Source organism: Sturnus vulgaris, chromosome 24 (genome assembly GCF_052056855.1).
Source record: "Sturnus vulgaris isolate bStuVul1 chromosome 24, bStuVul1.hap1, whole genome shotgun sequence".
Lineage (NCBI taxonomy): Eukaryota > Metazoa > Chordata > Aves > Passeriformes > Sturnidae > Sturnus > Sturnus vulgaris.
The window spans coordinates 5610788-5630732 of record NC_142266.1 but is presented as its reverse complement, the minus strand read 5'-3'; the positions used below and the strand labels follow the sequence as shown (position 1 = coordinate 5630732).

General features: G+C 42.3%; 1 protein-coding gene across 1 annotated transcript; it reads right to left on the bottom strand.

The window, feature by feature from the left end:
- Positions 1-2246: 2246 nt before the first annotated feature.
- KHDRBS1 (KH RNA binding domain containing, signal transduction associated 1) lies at positions 2247-19423 on the bottom strand. Its single transcript, XM_088178520.1, is given in 10 exon segments — positions 2247-3500; positions 3502-3542; positions 5828-5886; positions 6815-6885; positions 8322-8574; positions 9829-9959; positions 11263-11409; positions 12467-12583; positions 13220-13347; positions 19031-19423. Coding segments are annotated over 10 exon segments (1302 nt in total). The 5' UTR covers positions 19329-19423; the 3' UTR covers positions 2247-3443.
- Between the last annotated feature and the right edge of the window lie 522 nt (positions 19424-19945).

Genomic DNA, 19945 nt, shown 5'->3' with positions numbered 1-19945 from the left:
TCTTCCTCTTCCTCCTCCTCCTCCTCCTCCTCCTCCTCCTCACCCCGCTGAGTCACGGCCCCAAATTCCTGCAGATTGAAGGGAAAAATTGTGAGGATCCTCAATGGAAGCAGAGATACCAAAAAAAAAAAAAAAAAAATTAAAAAAAATAGAAAAAAAAAATTTTTTTTTGGGGGGGAGGGAAAAAAAAATAAAAAGGAAAAAGAAAGGAAAAAAAAAAAAAGATTCTTGCATGCAATTACACACATGAAGGAAAACCATGCAACTTCACAGGAAACAGCAATACTGGGGGGGGCTAAAAATTGGGATTTTCAAACAACTGAGCACAATTTGGGTTGGTTTTGGGTTTTTTTTTTGTTTGTTTTTGGCAGTAGCAGGACTAGCTTGGATTCATGTTCATTTTACATCTTTTATCCTTTCAAAACCCAGGATATTTAAGATTTTTTTGGGTTTTTTTTTTTTTTTTTTTTTTTGGCCCCACATTCCATCCCAGTGCATCTGCCAAAGGCACATTATTAAAAGTTATTGCTAATTTATGCCACGTGGGTTGGTTTAAACGTTTATATTTAAAACAAATTTTTTTTGGTTTGTTTTTTGTTTTTTTTTTTCTTTTTGTTGTTTTTTTTTCCCCCCTTTTTTTGTGGGTTTTTTTTTTTTTTTTTTTTTATTAAAACATTAAATTAACACCTGAAAAAAGGGGTCGGTTGGGTAAAAAAAGTTTTAAACATCACAAATTTATGGAAAAGAGAAATGTGCTGTATTAAAATCAGACATTTAGGTTTTACCTTTTGGGCCTTTGCACATCCTGATTTTCTCCTGCTGATAATTTTCCTTTAAAAGGGGGGGGGCATTGGCTGAATCTTTTCATCACATTATGCCCTGAAAGCTGACTCCAAACCAGCGTTGAAAATTCAGTTATTTGCACTTTAATAACAATCTACAAATACAACTTTTGTGTTTTTTTGGTTTTTTTTTTTTTTTTTTAAATATTTTTAAATATTCCCCTCGGTTCATGCGTTGCAATTTTTTTTTTTTTTGTTTTTTTTTTTTTTTTTTGTTTTTTTTTTTTTTTTTTTTTTGTTTTTTTTTTTGTTTTTTTTTGGTTTTTTTTTTTTCCCTAAAATTCTATTTTTCACCCCCGAGCAGTTTCATCCATTTCCCACTAAAAATTCCAAATTCATGATGGGAATTAGAAACCACGAATCGTTTTATTTTAATAAATTAAAATTAAATTATCTTTACATTCACACCCTCTCAAAAAAAAAAGATTTTAAGGAGCAGCTGCAGCATCGTTCACCAACAAAAAAAAAAAAAATTTGATTTTTTAAATTGGTTTTTCCAAGGAAAAGCTGCTTGAAGGATCATGTGAACCAAGGAAGGGTTAGAGAATGAAAATTCCTTGGAATTCTCAGCATTCCTACTTAAATTATTTAATATTCCAGCCTCTGGAATATCTCTGAGGTCACCTGAAATCTGAATTATCCAGCCAAGAACCATCACAAGCTTTCCAAATTCAGATTTCTGGTTCAAAACTGCTTTTTTTTTTTTTTCAGCAACTTCCAGGGGGGTGAAAAACAAATTTTATTTTATTTCTTTTTGTATTTTTTTTTTTTTAAATAAATAAATAAATTTTTTGTTTTGTCACGACATTACCAAAAAAACCACCATTTTTTTTTTTTTTTTTTTAAGAAAAGCCTCTATTTTAAAAGAAATAATAATAATAATAATAATAATAATAATAATAATAATAATAGTAATAAAAAAAATACAAATTAAGTTTTTTAAGCACGAATTGAAAAGTTGTTTTGACAAAAAAAAAAAAAAGAAAAAAAAAAAACCTCCAAAAATAAATGACAATTCATCACATTTACTTTGATTAGAAAAGGACTAAACTTTATTGACATTTTGAGACAAACATTTTGACACGTTTTTGAGCTACCTAGTTAGGCAGACTTTACACAAAATGGAGCAAAAATTTTTTTTTTTTTTTTTTTTTTCATTTTTCTCTTCCAGAACAGAGTGGGAGGACAAATGGAACAAATCCAATTAGGGCTTTATTTTATGTACAAAGCGAAATTTGGGATCATTTTTTTTTTTGTCTGGTTGGTTTTTTTTTTGTTTTCTTTGTTGGTTTTTTAATTTATTTTGATTTTTTTTTTTTTTTTACAGCTGCAGTGTCCCTTTTTATGCAAAGCTCGTGCTGAGATACACTTGAATAAATGGCTGGGGACTGCTTAAAATTCCGATTTTGTTGGTTTTTTTTGATGGGGCAAGTTTGCAATTTTAATCAGATTTTCTGTCCCAAAGAGCTACAAAAAAAAAAAAAAAAAAGAGAATTTTACAAGATTACCCGTGGAATATTATTTCTATTCAACACTGGGTAATTACACCCATATTTTGGTTTTTTTTTTTTTTTTTTTCCCTTAAAAATTGTTCATTTTAAACCAAATTAAAACCCCTTTTCACTGGAAAAATATTCCCAAGCATATCTCAACACTGCAGGGGTGGGGGGGGCTAGATTTCAAAATCCACATCAGAAAAATCAAATTTTTTTTTTTTTTTCCCCAACCTAATTTTTCCTTTTAAGTCAATTCTCTTTAGAAAATACTATTTAATTTGATTTGGAGGATCCTTTGGGGTTAAAATTTAAACTTCAAGATTCACCAGCAATCTCCTTTTAAAGGTTTGGCATCTGAAGTTTTTTTTTTTTTGTTTGTTTTGTTTTGTTTTTTTTTTTTTTTAAATGGTGGCAGCCACTACTGTTACATTATGATTTTAATTTCTTCATAAAAAATAACCCTGAATTTTGAAATGTAGCCTAATTTGGGATTCTGCAACTACAACCTTTAATGGGTTCCTTTAAAACAAACTTTAAAAAGTTTTAACAAAAACCTTAATTTCAGAACTAAGCAAAGCATGTCACTTTGGAAACTAACATTTTTTAACTTTTTTTTTTTTTAGTTTTGTTTTTTTTTTTTAAAAAGGTACAGTTTGTTTTTTTTTTTTTTTATTTTTTTTTAACCTAAACGACAAAGAAAGAAAAGCCATCTACACACTGAAGAAAGAAAATAATAATAATAATAATAATAAAAATTAAAAAGTTTTTTTTTTTTTTTTTTCCCCTTCTAATTCTATTTAAATCCATCTCGAGAAATCACTACAAGAAGCCAAAATGCAAAGTGAGGATGGAGTTGAGGGGGGAGGGGGAGGAAAGGTTAAAAAAAAAAAACAAAAAAAAAAACAAAAACAAAAAAAAAAAAGGGGCCAGGAAATAAAACAGGGAGACAATTACTTGTCTGCTGTGGGTAAATCAACGAGAATCCAGGCAGATACAAGAACCAGAAACAAGATTTTGCTCCTAAATTTGGAATTTTTTTTTGTTTTTTTTGTTTTGTTTTCCCCCTAAATTTTTTTTTTTTTTTTTTTTTTTTTTTTTTGGTGTTTTAATAACGTCCATAGGGGTGTTCTCTGTAGCCCCCCTTGACTGGCCTGGCTGGGGGGGGCCTTCAGGGAGGGTCTGGTTCCATTCCAGTCATCTTGGCCTGTTGGGAAAAAGGAAGGAGAGGAAAAGTCAGGGGATGGAAAATGAGCTGGGAGAACCCCCCCAGTTCAGCTGGGGCCTCAGTGAAGGAGTTCCTGAAGGGTGGTTGTGTAAAATAGGTCATGGTGACCCCTAAAAATGATCCCCCAAAATAGGTCATGTACCCCCAAAATAGGTCATGATACCCCAAAACTCATCCCCCAAAATGGGTCATGGTACCCCAAAACTGATCCCCCAAAATGGGTCATAATGACCCCTAAAAATGATCCCCCAAAATAGGTCAGGGTGTCCCTAAACTGATCCCCCAAAATAGGTCAGGGTGTCCCCAAAACTGATCCCCAAAATAGGTCATGGTACCCCAAAATTGTGCCCCCAAAATAGGTCAGGGTACCCCAGAGCAGCGTGGGGGAGGAAAATGAACTCTGAGCCAGCCCACAGGGGGACAGGGCACAGGGACAGGCACAGGGACAGGGCACAGGGGACAGGGCACAGGGGACAGGGCACAGGGGACAGGGCACAGGGACAGGGGACAGGGCACAGGGGACAGGGCACAGGGGACAGGGCACAGGGGACAGGGACAGGGGACAGGGACAGGGCACAGGGACAGGGCACAGGGACAGGGCACAGGGACAGGGCACAGGGGACAGGGCACAGGGGACAGGGCACAGGGACAGGGACAGGGCACAGGGGACAGGGCACAGGGGACAGGGCACAGGGGACAGGGACAGGGGACAGGGACAGGGGACAGGGACAGGGGACAGGGGACAGGGGACAGGGACAGGGCACAGGGGACAGGGCACAGGGACAGGGGACAGGGCACAGGGGACAGGGCACAGGGGACAGGGACAGGGGACAGGGACAGGGGACAGGACAGGGACAGGGGACAGGGGACAGGGGACAGGGGACAGGGACAGGGGACAGGGGACAGGGGACAGGGGACAGGGGACAGGGACAGGGGACAGGGACAGGGGACAGGGCACAGGGACAGGGCACAGGGGACAGGGCACAGGGGACAGGGCACAGGACAGGGCACAGGGGACAGGGGACAGGGGACAGGGGACAGGGGACAGGGGGGGGGACAGGGGGGACAGGGGACAGGGGACAGGGCACAGGGACAGGGACAGGGGACAGGCACAGGGGACAGGGCACAGGGACAGGGGACAGGGCACAGGGACAGGGGACAGGCACAGGGACAGGGCACAGGGACAGGGCACAGGGGACAGGGACAGGGGACAGGGCACAGGGACAGGGGACAGGGCACAGGGACAGGGGACAGGGGACAGGGGACAGGGGACAGGCACAGGGGACAGGGCACAGGGACAGGGCACAGGGGACAGGGACAGGGGACAGGGGACAGGGGACAGGGGGACAGGGACAGGGCACAGGGACAGGGGACAGGGACAGGGGACAGGGACAGGGGACAGGGACAGGGCACAGGACAAGGGACAGGGCACAGGGGACAGGGGCCACGGACAGGGGACAGGGACAGGGCACAGGGACAGGGCACAGGGGACAGGGACAAGGGACAGGGGACAGGGGACAGGGACAGGCACAGGGCACAGGGCACAGGGGACAGGGGACAGGGCACAGGGGACAGGGACAGGGACAGGGGACAGGGCACAGGGACAGGGACAGGGACAGGGCACAGGGACAGGGCACAGGGACAGGCACAGGGACAGCTGGGACTGCTGAACTTTATCCCAACCCATTCATTCCCTCACTTTCACCCTTCCAGGTCTCTCCCCATCCCACGGGTGGGGCTCAGCTGCTCTTTGGGGTTAAATCATAAAATTTTGGTTCAGCCCAGCCTAAATTGGGAGTTTTAAATGATTCAGATTAGCTAAGCTTTGCCTAGTGAGCCAAACTGCCCCACAGAGCAAGGAGAGGCTTCCTCATGACATTTAAATCCAATTTTTGAGCAGATCTGCAGCCCAGAGTCAGGATCAGGGGTTTCTGAGGATAAAGGAAAACAGATGGATCCATACAAAATCCAGCCCCTGAAAACCAGACTGCAGCACAAGTGCTGTGGGTGGAAATCCAGACTTCCCAAATATTCTAAAGCTTACAAGGAAATGAAGGCAGTCCCAGAGCTAAAAAATTGGATTTTTTTAAAAAGCATCACCTTTGAGACATGCAAGATTGAGAAGAATTTAAACCCACAGTGAGGTTGTTCAGATCTAAATAAAAACACCATGAAAACCACGAGGTTTTCCTCAATTTTTTATCCAGAAATTAATTGGAAAATTGACCACAACCTCTTCCTTATGTGAGAATTCCCAGACTTACCATAAGCTTCATAGGTTTCCTGTACCTCCCCATGTCCATAATCATAATATTCTGTATCCCTGGAAAAAAAAAAAAAAAAGGAGGGGGTTACACACAGGGAAATCCCCACTGTTAAAAACAGGGAAACCCCATTGGTACAATCAGGGAAATCCCATTGATACACACGGAGAAAAAGGGGGAAAAGAAAAAAAAGGAAAGAAAAGGGAAAAATGGATAAAGGGGGAAAAGGGAGAAAAGGGAAAGGGGGAAAGTGAGAGAAAGGGACAGAAAGGAAAAAAAGGAAATAAAGGGAAATAAGGGTGGAAAAGGGGAAGAAAGAAGAAAAAAGGGGAAAAAAATGGGGAAAAAGAGGAGAGTAAGGGGGAAAAAGGGGGAAAAAGGGGGAAAAAGGGGGAAAAAGGGGGAAAAAGGGGGAAAAAGGGGGAAAAAGGGGGAAAAAGGGGGAAAAAGGGGGAAAAGGGGGAAAAAGGGGAAAAAAGGGGAAAAAAGGGGAAAAAAGGGAAAAAAGGGGAAAAAAGGGAAAAAAGGGGAAAAAAAAGGGAAAAAGGGGAAAAAAGGGGAAAAAAGGGGAAAAAAGGGGAAAAAAGGGGAAAAAAGGGGAAAAAAGGGGAAAAAAGGGGAAAAAGGGGAAAAAGGGGGAAAAGGGGGGAAAAAGGGGGAAAAAGGGGGAAAAAAGGGAGAAAAAGGGGGAAAAAAGGGGAAAAAAGGGAAGAAAAAGGGAGAGAAAGGGGAGAAAGGGGAGAAAGGGGAGAAAGGGGAGAAAGGGGGGAAAAGGGGTAAAAGAGAAATAAATTGGAAAAAAAAAGGGAAAAAAGAGAAAAAAAAGGGAAAAAAAGGAGGAAAAAAGCAGGAAAAAGGAGGAAAGACAGGGGAAAAAAAGGGGAAAAAGGGGGGAAACGGGGAAAAAAAGGGGGAAAGAGGGGAAAAAAAAAAAAAAGGGGGAAAAAAGCCATGCAGCATTCCTTTGGGAAGAATAATCCCACTCACCCTTGGCCCTGGCTGTAGTAGCAGCCCTCATAACCCTCATAGCTCTGCTCTGCATATGTGTCATCATAGCCCTGGCAAGGGTGGGGACACAAAAAAAAAAAAAAAGTCACAAAAGGAGCAAAAAAGGAGCCAAATCCAACCCAGAGCAGATTCCAGAGGAGGCTGGAAAATCCTGGCTTGCCACAGGGAAAGGGTTCAGGGCTGGAATTTGATCAGGGAAAGGTTTTAGCTCAGAGCTCCAGGATAATTTGGAATAATCTCAGGGTGGGGTTTTGGGGGTGTCTGTGTAGGGCTGGATGATGCCAGGGGATCTCTCTCAGTTCAGGATAATTCCATCATTCTGTGTCATCCAAACCACACGTTTAGAACCCTCAAACTCTGAATTTTTCAGTGAAAAAAAAATTAAAAATTCCCATTTTGCTGAGAAGAGAAAGCCAATTTTCAGGTGTAGCAGTATTTGTGATGATTCCCAAGAAATGCTGTTGTGATCCAAACCAGTTTTCCCATTTTTCCTTTGGAACACAGATACCAAAATTCCCTTGGCAGGTGGGTGGTGCAGGGTTATAGGGCTTGAAACATCACCCTTTTCATTCCAATTTTTTAGGGGATTTTTAGTGCTTTTTAAAGAATTCTCATGCAAAAAGAGAGTGTGAAAAGTGAATTCCATCCATTTTTCATGTCTTTTTTTTTTTTTTTTTTTACACTGTGCCCTGACAGCCATGGAAAACTTTAATTCTTGGGGGGCACTTTAATTAAAAAAAACCCTTATTGTGCATTTAGGACATTCAGAGTTCCATTCTTTGAGCAATGAAGAGGCAGAGGAGGTCACCCAGAAAAATCCCAAAGGTCCCTGGTGATCCCAGAACCATCCCAGTGATCCCAGAACCATCCCAGAGGTCCCTGGTGACCCCAGAATCATCCCAGTGATCCCAGAACCATCCCAGTGATCCCAGAACAACCCCAAAGGTCCCTGGTGACCCCAGAACAACCCCAAAGGTCCCTGGTGATCCCAGAACAATCCCAAAGGTCCCTGGTGATCCCAGAACCATCCCAATAGTCCCCAGTGATCCCAATACCATTCTGGTGATCCCAACACCATCCCCATGGTCCCTGGTGATCCCCCTGATCCCTGGTGATCCCAGAACCATCCCCATGGTCCCTGGTGATCCCAGAACCATCCCAGTGATCCCAGAACCATCCCAAAGGTCCCTGGTGACCCCAGAACCATCCCAATAGTTCCCAGTGATCCCAATACCATTCTGGTGATCCCAGCACCATCCCAGTGATCCCTGGTGACCCCAGAACCATCCCAGTGATCCCTGGTGACCCCAGAACCATCCCAGTGATCCCTGGTGACCCCAGAACAATCCCCCCCAATCCCACCCACAACCTCCTCCCTTTCCCCCCCTCCCGCACTGAGCCTTCCCACCCCCGCCCCATTAACCCCATTAACCCCATTAATCATTAACCATTAATCATTAACCATTAATCATTAATAATTCCTTACATATTCCTCGTAGCTCTCGGGCACGGGGGGAGGGGGCAGGGGTATCCTCTGGATGCCAGCTGCCCGTGCCCTGGGGGCAGGAGCCCCCCTGACTGCCGGGGGAGGGGGCACCCCCCGGGCCAGCGTGGCCCCCCGAGCCATGGCCCCACGCACGGGGGGGGCTCCTCGAACCAGGGCACCCCGAGGTGGGGGGGGAGGAGGAGGAGGAGGTGGAGGAGGAGGAGGAGGAGGGGGAGGACCAACCCCACGGCCCCTGCAAAGAAAGAAAGAAAGGTTTGAGTCAGGACGTGGTGCTGGTGGTGGAGACCCCCAGGATGTGGGGAGGGGGATTTGTGGTGTCAGGAAGGACACAGGGGTGACAAAAACGCAGGCAGGAATTTTTGTGGCACCACAAAAAAAAAAAAAAAAAAAAAAAAAAAAAAAAAAAAAAAAAAAAAATTTCGTGTTGTGGTGCTGCAGGAGGTGCAGGACTCTGCTCTGGGGTGAGAATTCTGCTGGTTTAGGTGTGAAAGACAAGAAATTCCAGCTGAAAGGTGCAGGAGGCAGGGAGGGACCTTTGGAATTAATTCCCAAGGAAGCTGGGAATGAATTCCTTCTTTACTTTGTTTTTCCTGTTGAACTTTATCCCAACCCATTCATTCCCTCACTTTCACCCTTCCAGGTCTCTCCCCACCCCACGAGTGGGGCTCAGCTGCCCTTTGGGGTGAAATCACAAAATTTTGGTTCAGCCCAGCCTAAATTGGGAGTTTTTACATGTTGGATTTTAGAAATTCAACCACCACCCTTTACATTTACATAATTCAGATTAGCTAAGCTTTGCCTAGTGAGTCAAACTGGCTCCACAGAGCCAAGGAGAGGCCTCTCCTCCTCAAGACATTTAAAATGCAATTTTTGAGCAGATCTGCAGCCCAGAGTCAGCATCAGGGTTGGTGAGGATAACAGACAAAGAAATAAATCTGCTGCAGAATTTTGGGCAGGGAATTTCGCTTTTAAGGCCTCTCCAAGCAAGCTGGGATCACTCCAGATCCCTCAGGATCACTGAGGACATGGGCAGGACACTCCAAGAAGAAAGAAAATCACCACCCATGGATCAGGGAGTGAGGCAAGCACCGAAAAAATTGAAAAGTCCTGAACAAAACTGGAAAATTTTGTTGCAAATTCATCCCCAAAGCCACCCCAGAGCTCTGCAAGGACGGGCATTAAACTGGAAATGCTGAGGTGAGGGGTGACAGCACATCCATCACCAGCCAGGCTGGTTTCTGAGAGGTTCCTTGATGAAAAAAAAAAAAAAAAATTAATTTTAATATTAATAATTAATAATCCCAAGTGCTGGATTCCACGCTAAACATTTTGCTTTGAGCTACCTGGAAATGTCCAAACCTTAAAGTCAGGCCTTGCAGATGGGAGCAAGAAAAAGCAGTTTAAACTCCTGGGAACAATGGCACAAATGGGAGGGAAAGCAGGGGCTGGGATTTTGGGATTATTTTGGGATTTTTTGGGGGATTACCTGGGCACAGGTGGAGGTGGGGCTGCCCCACGGCCCCGCCCCAGGACCCCTCGGCCACGGTTGGGCTCTGGGACCCCGTTGAGATAAGAGAGCTCCAGGAACTGCTCCTGGCAGATGTCATCCATCATGTCCTGGGAAAAGGACACACACAGGGGGGAGAAAAAAAAGGACACAGAAAGAGTCAGCTGCAGAAAACTGGAGGTTGTGATTAAATGAAATTAAAAAAAAAAAAAAGGAATTAAATTAAATTAAAAGGAAAATAAAAAGGACCAGGAGACTCAGAGGATTCCTGCTCCAAATTGTTTAATTTGGGAATTTTTTTAATCATTAAAATAAAATAAAACACACACTGCTGAGGGATTCCACACATTGACCAACTCAGCTCTGCAAAAACCTCATGTACTGCAATTAAATTAAATTTAAAAAAATCATATTAAATGAAAATTAAAAAGGATCAGGATCCCTGCTCCAAATTGTTTAATCTAGAAATTATCATTAAAATAAAATAAAAACTTTCCTGAAGGATTCCACAAAGCTGCCACACATCGACCAACTCAGCTCTGCACGAGGCGGAAAATCCATTAAATTAAATTGAAAAAAAATGAAATTAAATTAAATTTAAATGAAAATTAAAAAGGATCAGGATCTCTGCTTCAGATTGTTTAATCTGGGAATTAATATTAAAATAAAATAAAAAAAACCTTCCTGATGGATTCCACACACTGAACAACTCAGCTCTGCACGCGGCGGAAAATCCCATGCACTGCCATTAAATTAAATTTAAAAAAAATTAAATTAAATTTAAATTAAAAGGTGCAGGAGACTCACAGGATCCCTGCTCCAAACTGTTTAATCTTGGAATTTTTTAATCATTAAAATAAAATAAAAACCACATTGTTGAAGGATTCCACACACCAACGAACTTGGCTCAGCGCGCGGCGAAAAATCCCACGCGCCGCGATTAAAATCAAATTAAAAAAAAAATCAAATTAATGAAGTGAAATAAAAATAAAAAGGACCAGGAAACTCACAGGATCCCTGCTCCAAATTGTTTAACCTTGGAATTTTTTAATCATTAAAATAAAATAAAAACCACATCGTTGAAGGATTCCACACACCGACGAACTCGGCTCAGCGCGCGGCGGCCAAAACCACGCGCCGCGATTAACATCAAATTAAAAAAAAAAATCAAATTAATGAACTGAAATGAAAATAAAAAGGAGCAGGAGACTCACAGGATCCCTGCTCCAACTGTTTAACCTTGGAATTTTTTAATCATTGAAATAAAATAAAAACCACGGTGCTGAGGGAGTCCACACAACGAACTCGGCTCAGCGCGCGGCGCCAAAACCACGCGCCGCGATTAAAATCAAATTAAAAAAAAAAATCAAATTAATGAAGTGAAATAAAAATAAAAAGGTGCAGGAGACTCACAGGGACCAGGAATTTCTTGACCTCCTCCATGGCGTGGGCCATGAGGGCGTAGGCCTCGCAGGGGGGCCCGAACACCTCGATGAACACGTGCAGCTCCATGTTGAGGTGAGCGTATTTGGGATCCCCCCCCTTGCGCAGCTCTTCCTCCTGGGAGGGGGGGGGGAAGAATAAAATAAATGAAATTTAATTTAATTTAATTGGATTGGATTCAATGAAAAATGCAGCTGAAAGGGTTAAAAATGTGCCAGGAATTCTGGGGGTTTGAATGTGGTGGGTGTGAAGGTATTTTTGGGTATGGTTTTAAAAGGGAAAAAGTTTTGGTTTTTTTGTTTTTTTTTTTGTTTTTTCTTTTTTTTTTTTTTTTGTTTGGGTATGGGAAGGCATTTTGGATAAAAAGTTTTTTTTAAAAAAAACTATTTTTAAAAATTTTTTTTGGATCTAGGAAGGCATTATGGGCACAAATCCCTTTTTTTTTTTTTTAATTTTTGGGTTTAGGAAGGCATTTTGGATACAAAGTTTCAAGAGAAAAAAAATTTTTTTTTTTTATTAAGGAAGGCATTTTGGGCATAAAGTTAAAAAAAATCCTCATTTTTTCTGGTTTTTTCCTTTTGTTTTTGATCTAGGAAAGTATTTTGAGCACAAAACATTTTTTTTATTTTTGGGTCTAGGAAAGCATTTGGGATAGAAACTTTTAAAAGAAAAAAACTTTTTTTTTCTTTTTTTATTTAGGAAGGCATTTTGAGTATAAAGTTTTAATAAAAAAAACCCTTTACATTTTTCTTTTTTTCTTTGTTGTTTTTTTTATCTAGGAAGGTATTCTGGGCACAAAACTTTTTAATTTTTTTTTTTATTTTTGAATCTAGGAAGGCATTTTGGATACAAAATTTTAAGAAAAAAACCTTTTTTTTCTTTTTTTTTAATTTAGGAAGGCATTTTGAGTATAAAGTTTAAAAAAAAAAACCTCATTTTTTCTCTTTTTTTTTGATCTAGGAAGGAATTTTGGATACAAACTTTTAAAACAAAAAACTTCCTTTTCTTTTTTTGTTTTTTTTTCTTTTTTTTTTTTAATCTAGGAAAGTATTTTTAACAAAACTGAAAAATCAAATAATAAAAAAAAAAAAATAAACGCAATTTAAAATAAATACATTTAAGTAAATTTAAATAAATTCTCACAACATAAAAGGAATTTTTTTTTTTTCCTCACCTTGGCTTTGTCTCTCATGGAACCTTTCCCCAGTACAGAGATTTTTGCTCCAGTTTCTTCCTGAAGTCTCTTAATGGTGTTGCCTTGGGGTCCCAAAATCTTCCCAACAAAATTGAACTGAAGAAAAAACCAAAAAAAAAAAAAACCAAAAAATAAATTAAATTAATCAGCTCCAAAGCTCAAAAAAAATCAACAAAAAAAATATTTTTTTTCTCAATGTTCTGTTGGTTGAGAAAAAATAAAAATCATTTTCTAATTTCTCCTCAATTAAAAAAAAAAACAACAATTCACAGGAAAATTTCAGATTCGAATGGAAAAATTAAAATTTCAAAAGGAAAATCTTAATTTAAAAGGAAAACGTTGGTTTTAAAGGAAAAATTCGGTTTCTAATGGAAAATTTTGGTTTCAAAAGGAAAAATTTCAGTTGCAAAAGGAAAATCTCAGTTTCAAAATGAAAAATTCAATTTCTAATAGAAAATTTCACTTTCTGACCTTTCTTTGCATGAAAAAAAAAAAAAAAAGCCCCAGCAGAAAAATGAAGCTAAATTAAATATTTCAATTCCAACACCAAACCTGCAGCAGCTTCCCAGCAAAATTAATTTTTATTTATTTTTTTTTTAAAAAAAGAAGATTTAACTCCTTCTGCCACTTTTTCAAGCATAAAATCCCCCAGAAAAGAAGGAAATCCCCCCAAATTTTTTTTTTTTTTGGTTTTTTTTTTGTTTTTTTGGTTTTTTTTTTGTTTTTTCTCACCTTGGGGTATTGTTTGACAGGGATCAGAACTCGTTCTTTCAGTTTCATATTCTTGTGAGAAAATAAATCCAGGTAATTTTCTTCCTCATCCTTCTTCGTTGGTTCACCCTTCTGGATTTTTTCAATTTCTGAACAAGGCAAAAAAAATAGGGTTGCTTTATATTTTTATATATTTTTTATATTTGAATTTTTCTATTTTTCTATTCTTATATTTTAAATTTTTATAGTTTTTTCTATTTTTATTTTTCCATTTTTCTATTTTTCTATTTTTATTTTTAATTTTTTTTCCATTTTTCCTTTTCTATTTTTCTTTTTATATTTTTATTTTTCTATATTTTAAAATTTTCTTATAAAAAATATTTTTATTTTTCTATTTTCCTCCCACGAGCATCATGCCAAGGACAGAACCCCTACAAATCCCAGGAGGAATTTCCTGTACTTTCCTCTGCTAAAAAAACTTGAATTTTGTATTTTTTGCCTCCCTCACAAAAGTGTTACCACGACTCTTTACTTTTCCAAATGGAAAGAAATCTCTGGAATTTTATTTTAAAAATGATTTTTCTGAAGATGGAAAGCAAAAGTTGAAAAAAAAATTCCTCAATTCACACATTGCCAAATTTATAAAATAATAGAAAAGAGCTGCCCTGGTTCATTTTATGGAGTTTAATTTGAATTTTAGCTCCAAGAACAGAGCAGAAAATCAAGATTTGGAAATTAAAGTTGCCTGGTTAAGGAGAATTTCAAACCTTTAAATAATTTTATTTTCTAAAACAATTTCTGTAAATGCAGATAAACAAAAAGTGGTTTTTTTCCCACACATCCAGAATAAAAACACCCTCAAAGTTCCTGGATAAAATCAAACTAAACAGGAACTGATTACTGTTAAAATTTAAAAATTAAAATGAAATTAAAACACGAGAATTTTTTGCCTTTTGAAAAAAACACCACAGGAGTGAAAACCTTTGCAAATCAAAAAAAAGGGAATCCCAAAAATTCCATTTTTGCCTCCTGCCAAAGCTGGGAATTGGGAATTCCACAAAGAAATAATAATTTTTTTTAAAAAATTGATCAAAAATAAAATAAAAATTTTTAAAAAAAAGCAGCAGACATAAAATGTAGGGAAGGAGAAGAGGATTTTTGGGATTTAGCCCATTCCAGAGATTTTTGGGGATTTTTTTTTGAGATTTCCTGGAGGGATCAAAGCCCATTCCAGAGGTTTTTGGGGGTTTTTTTTTGGGAGAAGGTTACCTGGAGAAATCATAACCCATTCCAGAGGATTTTTGGGATATTACTTGGAAAAATCAAAGCCCATTCCAGAAGTTTTTTGGGATTTTTTTTTTTTTTTTTGGAGATTACCTGGAAGGATCAAGGCTCATTCCAGAGATTTTTTTTTGATTTTTGGGAGATTTCCTGGAGGGGATCAAGGCCCATTCCAGGGCTTTTTTGGGGATTTTTTTTTTTTTTGCAGATTTCCTGGAGGGGATCACAGCCCATTCCTGAGGTTTTTTGGGATTTTTTACCTGCTTGCCACAGGGAATTTCAGCGGGCTCAGCAGGATTCCTAAACAGGTAAATAGGATTGGGAATGCTGCTGCTCCTCCTCCCTGCTCCTGAGCTCTTCCCTAAAAAATCCAAATCCAGGGAAAAGCTGACCTGCAGCTCAGCTGTGCTCTGGGAGCACATTCCATGATTTTCAAGAATGAAAGTGTTAGCTGAAAAGTCAAATAATAGTAAAAAAAAAAACAAAAAAAACCCAAAAAAAACCCCAAAAAAAAACCACAAAGGATTTGGGGTTGGCACCTCTGAGCCTCCTCCATCCTTCCCTGCTGGATTGATTTTTTCAGGAAGGGGAAGGAATTCTGGGATGGATTCCAAGAATTTGGCAATTCTAATCCCACTGTTTCCCTTCCCCAAAATAAAAACTGGGATTCCAGCCTGGGATTCCTGGACAGGCTGCTCTGATTTTGGGGCTTGGCTGGGAAGGGAAAGGTGAAATTTGGGATGGGGAACAGGAGGGAGAAATTCCTGGGATGGCCACAGAGGTGGGAATGGGAATGGGCACAGAACTGGGAATACTGGGAATACTGGGAATGGGCACAGCACTGGGAATACTGGGAATGGGCACAGCACTGGGAATACTGGGAATACTGGGAATGGGCACAGCACTGGGAATAATGGGAATGGGCACAGCACTGGGAATACTGGGATGGGCACAGTACTGGGAATACTGGGAATAAACACAGTACTGGGAATGGGCACAGCACTGGGAATACTGGGAATGGGCACAGAGATGGGAATACTGGGAATGGGCACAGTACTGGGAATACTGGGAATGGGCACAGCACTGGGAATACTGGGAATGGGCACAGAGATGGGAATACTGGGAATGGGCACAGTACTGGGAATACTGGGAATGGGCACAGCACTGGGAATACTGGGAATACTGGGAATGGGCACAGCACTGGGAATAATGGGAATGGGCACAGCACTGGGAATACTGGGATGGGCACAGTACTGGGAACACTGCGAATGAACACAGCACTGGGAATGGTCACAGCACTGGGAATACTGGGAATGGGCACAGAGATGGGAATGGGAATGGGCACAGAACTGGGAATACTGGGAATACTGGGAATGGGCACAGTACTGGGAATACTGGGAACACTGGGAATGGGCACAGCACTGGGAACACTGGGAATGGGCACAGTACTGGGAACACTGGGAATGGGCACAGCACTGGGAACACTGGGAATGGGCACAGCACTGGGAACACTGGGAATACTGGGAATGAACACAGCACTGGGAACACTGGGAATGGGCACAGCACTGGGAATACTGGGAATGGGCACAGCAGTGCCAGCAGCTGAGGACATTGCCATGGTTGAATAAAACATAAACTGCAAAGTGCAGCAGTGAAATGGTTTCAGAACAACCCAGCTGGGGACAGCTGAAGGTGGCAGTTTGGGGACAGGACACCCACCTGGAAAGGCAGGGATTGAGGGAATCTCCGTGCCAGGAGAGCCTGGATTCCACATGGAACCAGCTCCAGGGTGACACTTCTCATCTCTAATCCCTGTGTTTGGAGCCACCAGCCATCCCTGTGACATTCCCAGCCATCCCTGTGACATTCCCTGCCATCCCTGTGACATTCCCAGCCATCCCTGTGACATTCCCACCTATCCCTGTGACATTCCCAGTCATCCCTGTGACATTCCCAGCCATCCCTGTGACATTCCCAGCCATCCCTGTGACATTCCCACCTATCCCTGTGACATTCCCACCTATCCCTGTGACATTCCCACCTATCCCTGTGACATTCCCACCTATCCCTGTGACATTCCCAGCCATCCCTGTGACATTCCCAGCCATCCCTGTGACATTCCCAGCCATCCCTGTGACATTCCCAGGAAGGCACAGCCTCAGCCTGGCCTGAATCCAGCAGGGAATTCCACGTGGGAGTCCCCCAGCACGTCCTTACCAAGCTCAGCTCTTTTTCCTTTGGAGTTTCTCCATGAAATAAAACCAGCTCAAATTCCCAAAAATCCCAAAAATCCCAAAAACCCCACACCTGGCTGACACACAGGTGGGATATCTCCCATTTTCCCAAAGGAGGGAAGCTGACATCAGCAGCTCCCCACTGCTCTTTTCACAGGAAATCCAAAGGAAAAAAAAATAATAAACAGGATTTTCTTGTTCCTATGGAAAAGGAAGGTCACACAGACCCCAAATCCCAGGAGGGAAACACGGATTATATTTGAAAATACAAGAAATCCTAATTTTCAGTTTCTCTTTAAGGTAACAGATTCCTCAATGTGGCCACATCCACACCAGAGTCCATGGAATTAATGAGAATCCCATCACTGCCAGACCCTTGCTCCCAAAAAAAAAAAAATCCAATTCCCTCTAAAAATACAGAACCACCACAGTATTTCAGACAACTTTAGGACGTTGTTTCAAAAGGAATTAATGCAGAATGAGACAGGCAGGCTGAGCAACTTCCACTTCTGGGGAATTTAAAAAAAAAAAAAAAAAAGCTGAAATAGGAATTCTGCTGACACTCAGGATCATTTCTGTGTCTGGAAATCATTTTGCTGGAGTTGTGCATCACAGCTTTTGGCCCAGATTGAAATTCCAAGGAATCCAGAGCACTCTGGGGGTCATCCAGGCCAAAAAAAAAAAAAAAAAAAAAAAATTGACCTAAACCCACAATTTTACCTCAAATTCTTCCACATCTTTTTCCTGCTGAGCTCACCCTGAATGAGGACTACGAATGTTCTCAAAAAAAAAAAAAAAAAGTGATTTTCAAAATATCCACAGCTGGAGCTGCTCCAGTTTTAAATCTCCCAAAGCTGCAATCAGCAATTTTAAAATTAATAATAATTAAAAAAACCCTCCTAAATCCTCATTACACCCCTCAAGTGAAGGAGGCTTTGCAGGACGCTGCTCTTTGTGTGGGAATTTGCAAACTCCTTGGATTTCTTTTGGCTGGGAGGCATCACAGCCGAGCTGGCTGAGGAATTTTATTAATCAAATCCATTAAAGTGATGATGAAAAATCGGATTAAAAAACTCATTTATTTAGTGATGCCGTGACGATCTCACCCGGTTGTTTGCAACAATCCCCAAGAATTATCCCCTGCATAAAACAACCTCGTAAAACCTCAAAACTCTGCATTTTTAAACCTTGACAAAACAAATAACTTTCAATAAAAAGCAGAATATAACCACGGGAAAGATTAGATCTGAACAAATCCTTGCTCTGAGATCCTCCCGGAGCACGGAGAACAGAAAGCGGATGGGAATATTTGAATATTTTTAATTTTTTTTTTTTTTTTTTTTTTAGCTGACTCCAGCTCCTGGGAGCAGCTGGATGTGTTGGATGGAGGCGGCGCAGCAGCCGCAGAGGGGAGATCCAGGGAAATCCGAGCTGCCAAACGATTGGACAAGGAAGGAGAGAAGGCTCGGCTGGGCACAGAACAAAGACTGCCATTTCCCATTTCCCATTTCTCATTTCTCATTTCTTCTCATTTCCAGCTTTTCCTTCCACGGGGCTCTGCACAAGCACGAGCTCGGATCTGGATTTCCAGCCGGGAATTAAAATAAAAATTAAAAAAAAAAAAAAAAAATCCCCGAAATGTTGCTGGCTAGGATTCAAGCGTGGCTCGCCCCTCTGGTTTTTTTTTTTTTTTAAGGTTCTTTTTTTAGCTCGTCTGCCCCCCAGGGATGGAAGGCCTGCCCTGATTTCGGCTGGGACACAAATCCTTTTATTCTCAAGCGCTGTTTTTAGGGATTTTTTTTAATGGGAATCGCATTACCAACACCTCGATATTTCGGCTTTTCCCGAGCAGCGTTTAGCCCGAGATTTCCCGGTAAAGGAGAGGAGCTGTCCCCAAAGCAGGGGGAGCGTGGCAAGGACAGGTCGCCTGTCCCCAGAGGGACATCCCATCCCCCCGGGAATGTCACTGCCATCCCAGAAACTGCAAGGAGCTCAGGATGGGGAGGACATCGCTTATTTCTACTCCCTCTCAACATCACAATTGTTATTATCAGCGTGTTTATTATTACCGTCACATCTTATTTCATTCATTAAACGATTATCTCAACCCGCAAAGGTTTTGATTCTCTTGATTCTGCCCGGCTGAGGCAACACCACAACGGCTAACGCAATATAACATAACAAACCACCAATAAAACACACACCAAGCTTGCGCATCGAGCTGCGATTACACGGTGAAATATTTCATTTTAACCCCCTCTCACCCCGGAGCCAGAGCGGCCACCGGGACCCGCTGCCCTGTCCCTTGTCCCGGTACCTGCGGTCAGGAGCTGCATGGCGTGCGTGAAGGACGGGTCCAGGCTGTCCTTCTCGGCCATCAGCTCAGGAAGATATTTGTTCTCCGGCTCCATCTTGCCTCCAACCATCTGGGCCGAACCACCGGAGCCTCCCTGCCCTGAGGCCCCGTCGCCCGCAACCACACCGGGAGGCGGCTGCGCCCCGCTGGAAGCACCGCGGGCTCCTCCGCCACGGGGCGGCCGGCGCGGCTGCGGAGCGCGGCCACCGGGACCCTGCCCTCGCGATAAACGACCGGTGGGGTCGTCGCGGCGCTGCATGAGAAGGGACAACGGGCCGGGCCGGGGACAGCGCGGGGACGGCGGCGGGGACGGCGGCGGGAGCGCAGCGGCCACACCGCCCGCGCAGCGCCGCCACCGGAAGTGCCGCGCCGGAAGCTCCGCCCCTTCCGGGTGTGTGTGAGTGAGTGTGTGAGGGGACCCGCCGCGGGATCGCCCCGCGCATGCGCCGGTGTGCCGTCGGGAATGGCGCTCGGGCGATGTGAGGGGGGAAATGGTGGAGTCTGCGAATCGTGGGTGTGGGAGGAGGATAACTCATCCTTTCCGTGCTCCCGGCGCTGCCATTGTAATACTAAACAGCATCACCCGGCGCCTCCCCAAGCAGCCCCTTCCAATGTCCGGCCGATATTTAAGGATTTCAGTATGTTCTGTGAATCTCACTCGTCTCGGCTTGAGGCCGTCTCCTCTCAGTGACCTCACTCTTCACACAGCAGAAGAGACCGGCCTCACCTCCCCACAGGCTCCTGGCAGGTGGTTGTGGAGAGCCATGAGGTTGCCCGTGAGCCTCCTCTTGAGACTAAGCCCAGATCCCCAATGCTCTCATACACCGTATTCTTTGACCTTTCACGAACTTTTGAGGGGCCCAGAACTAAACGCAG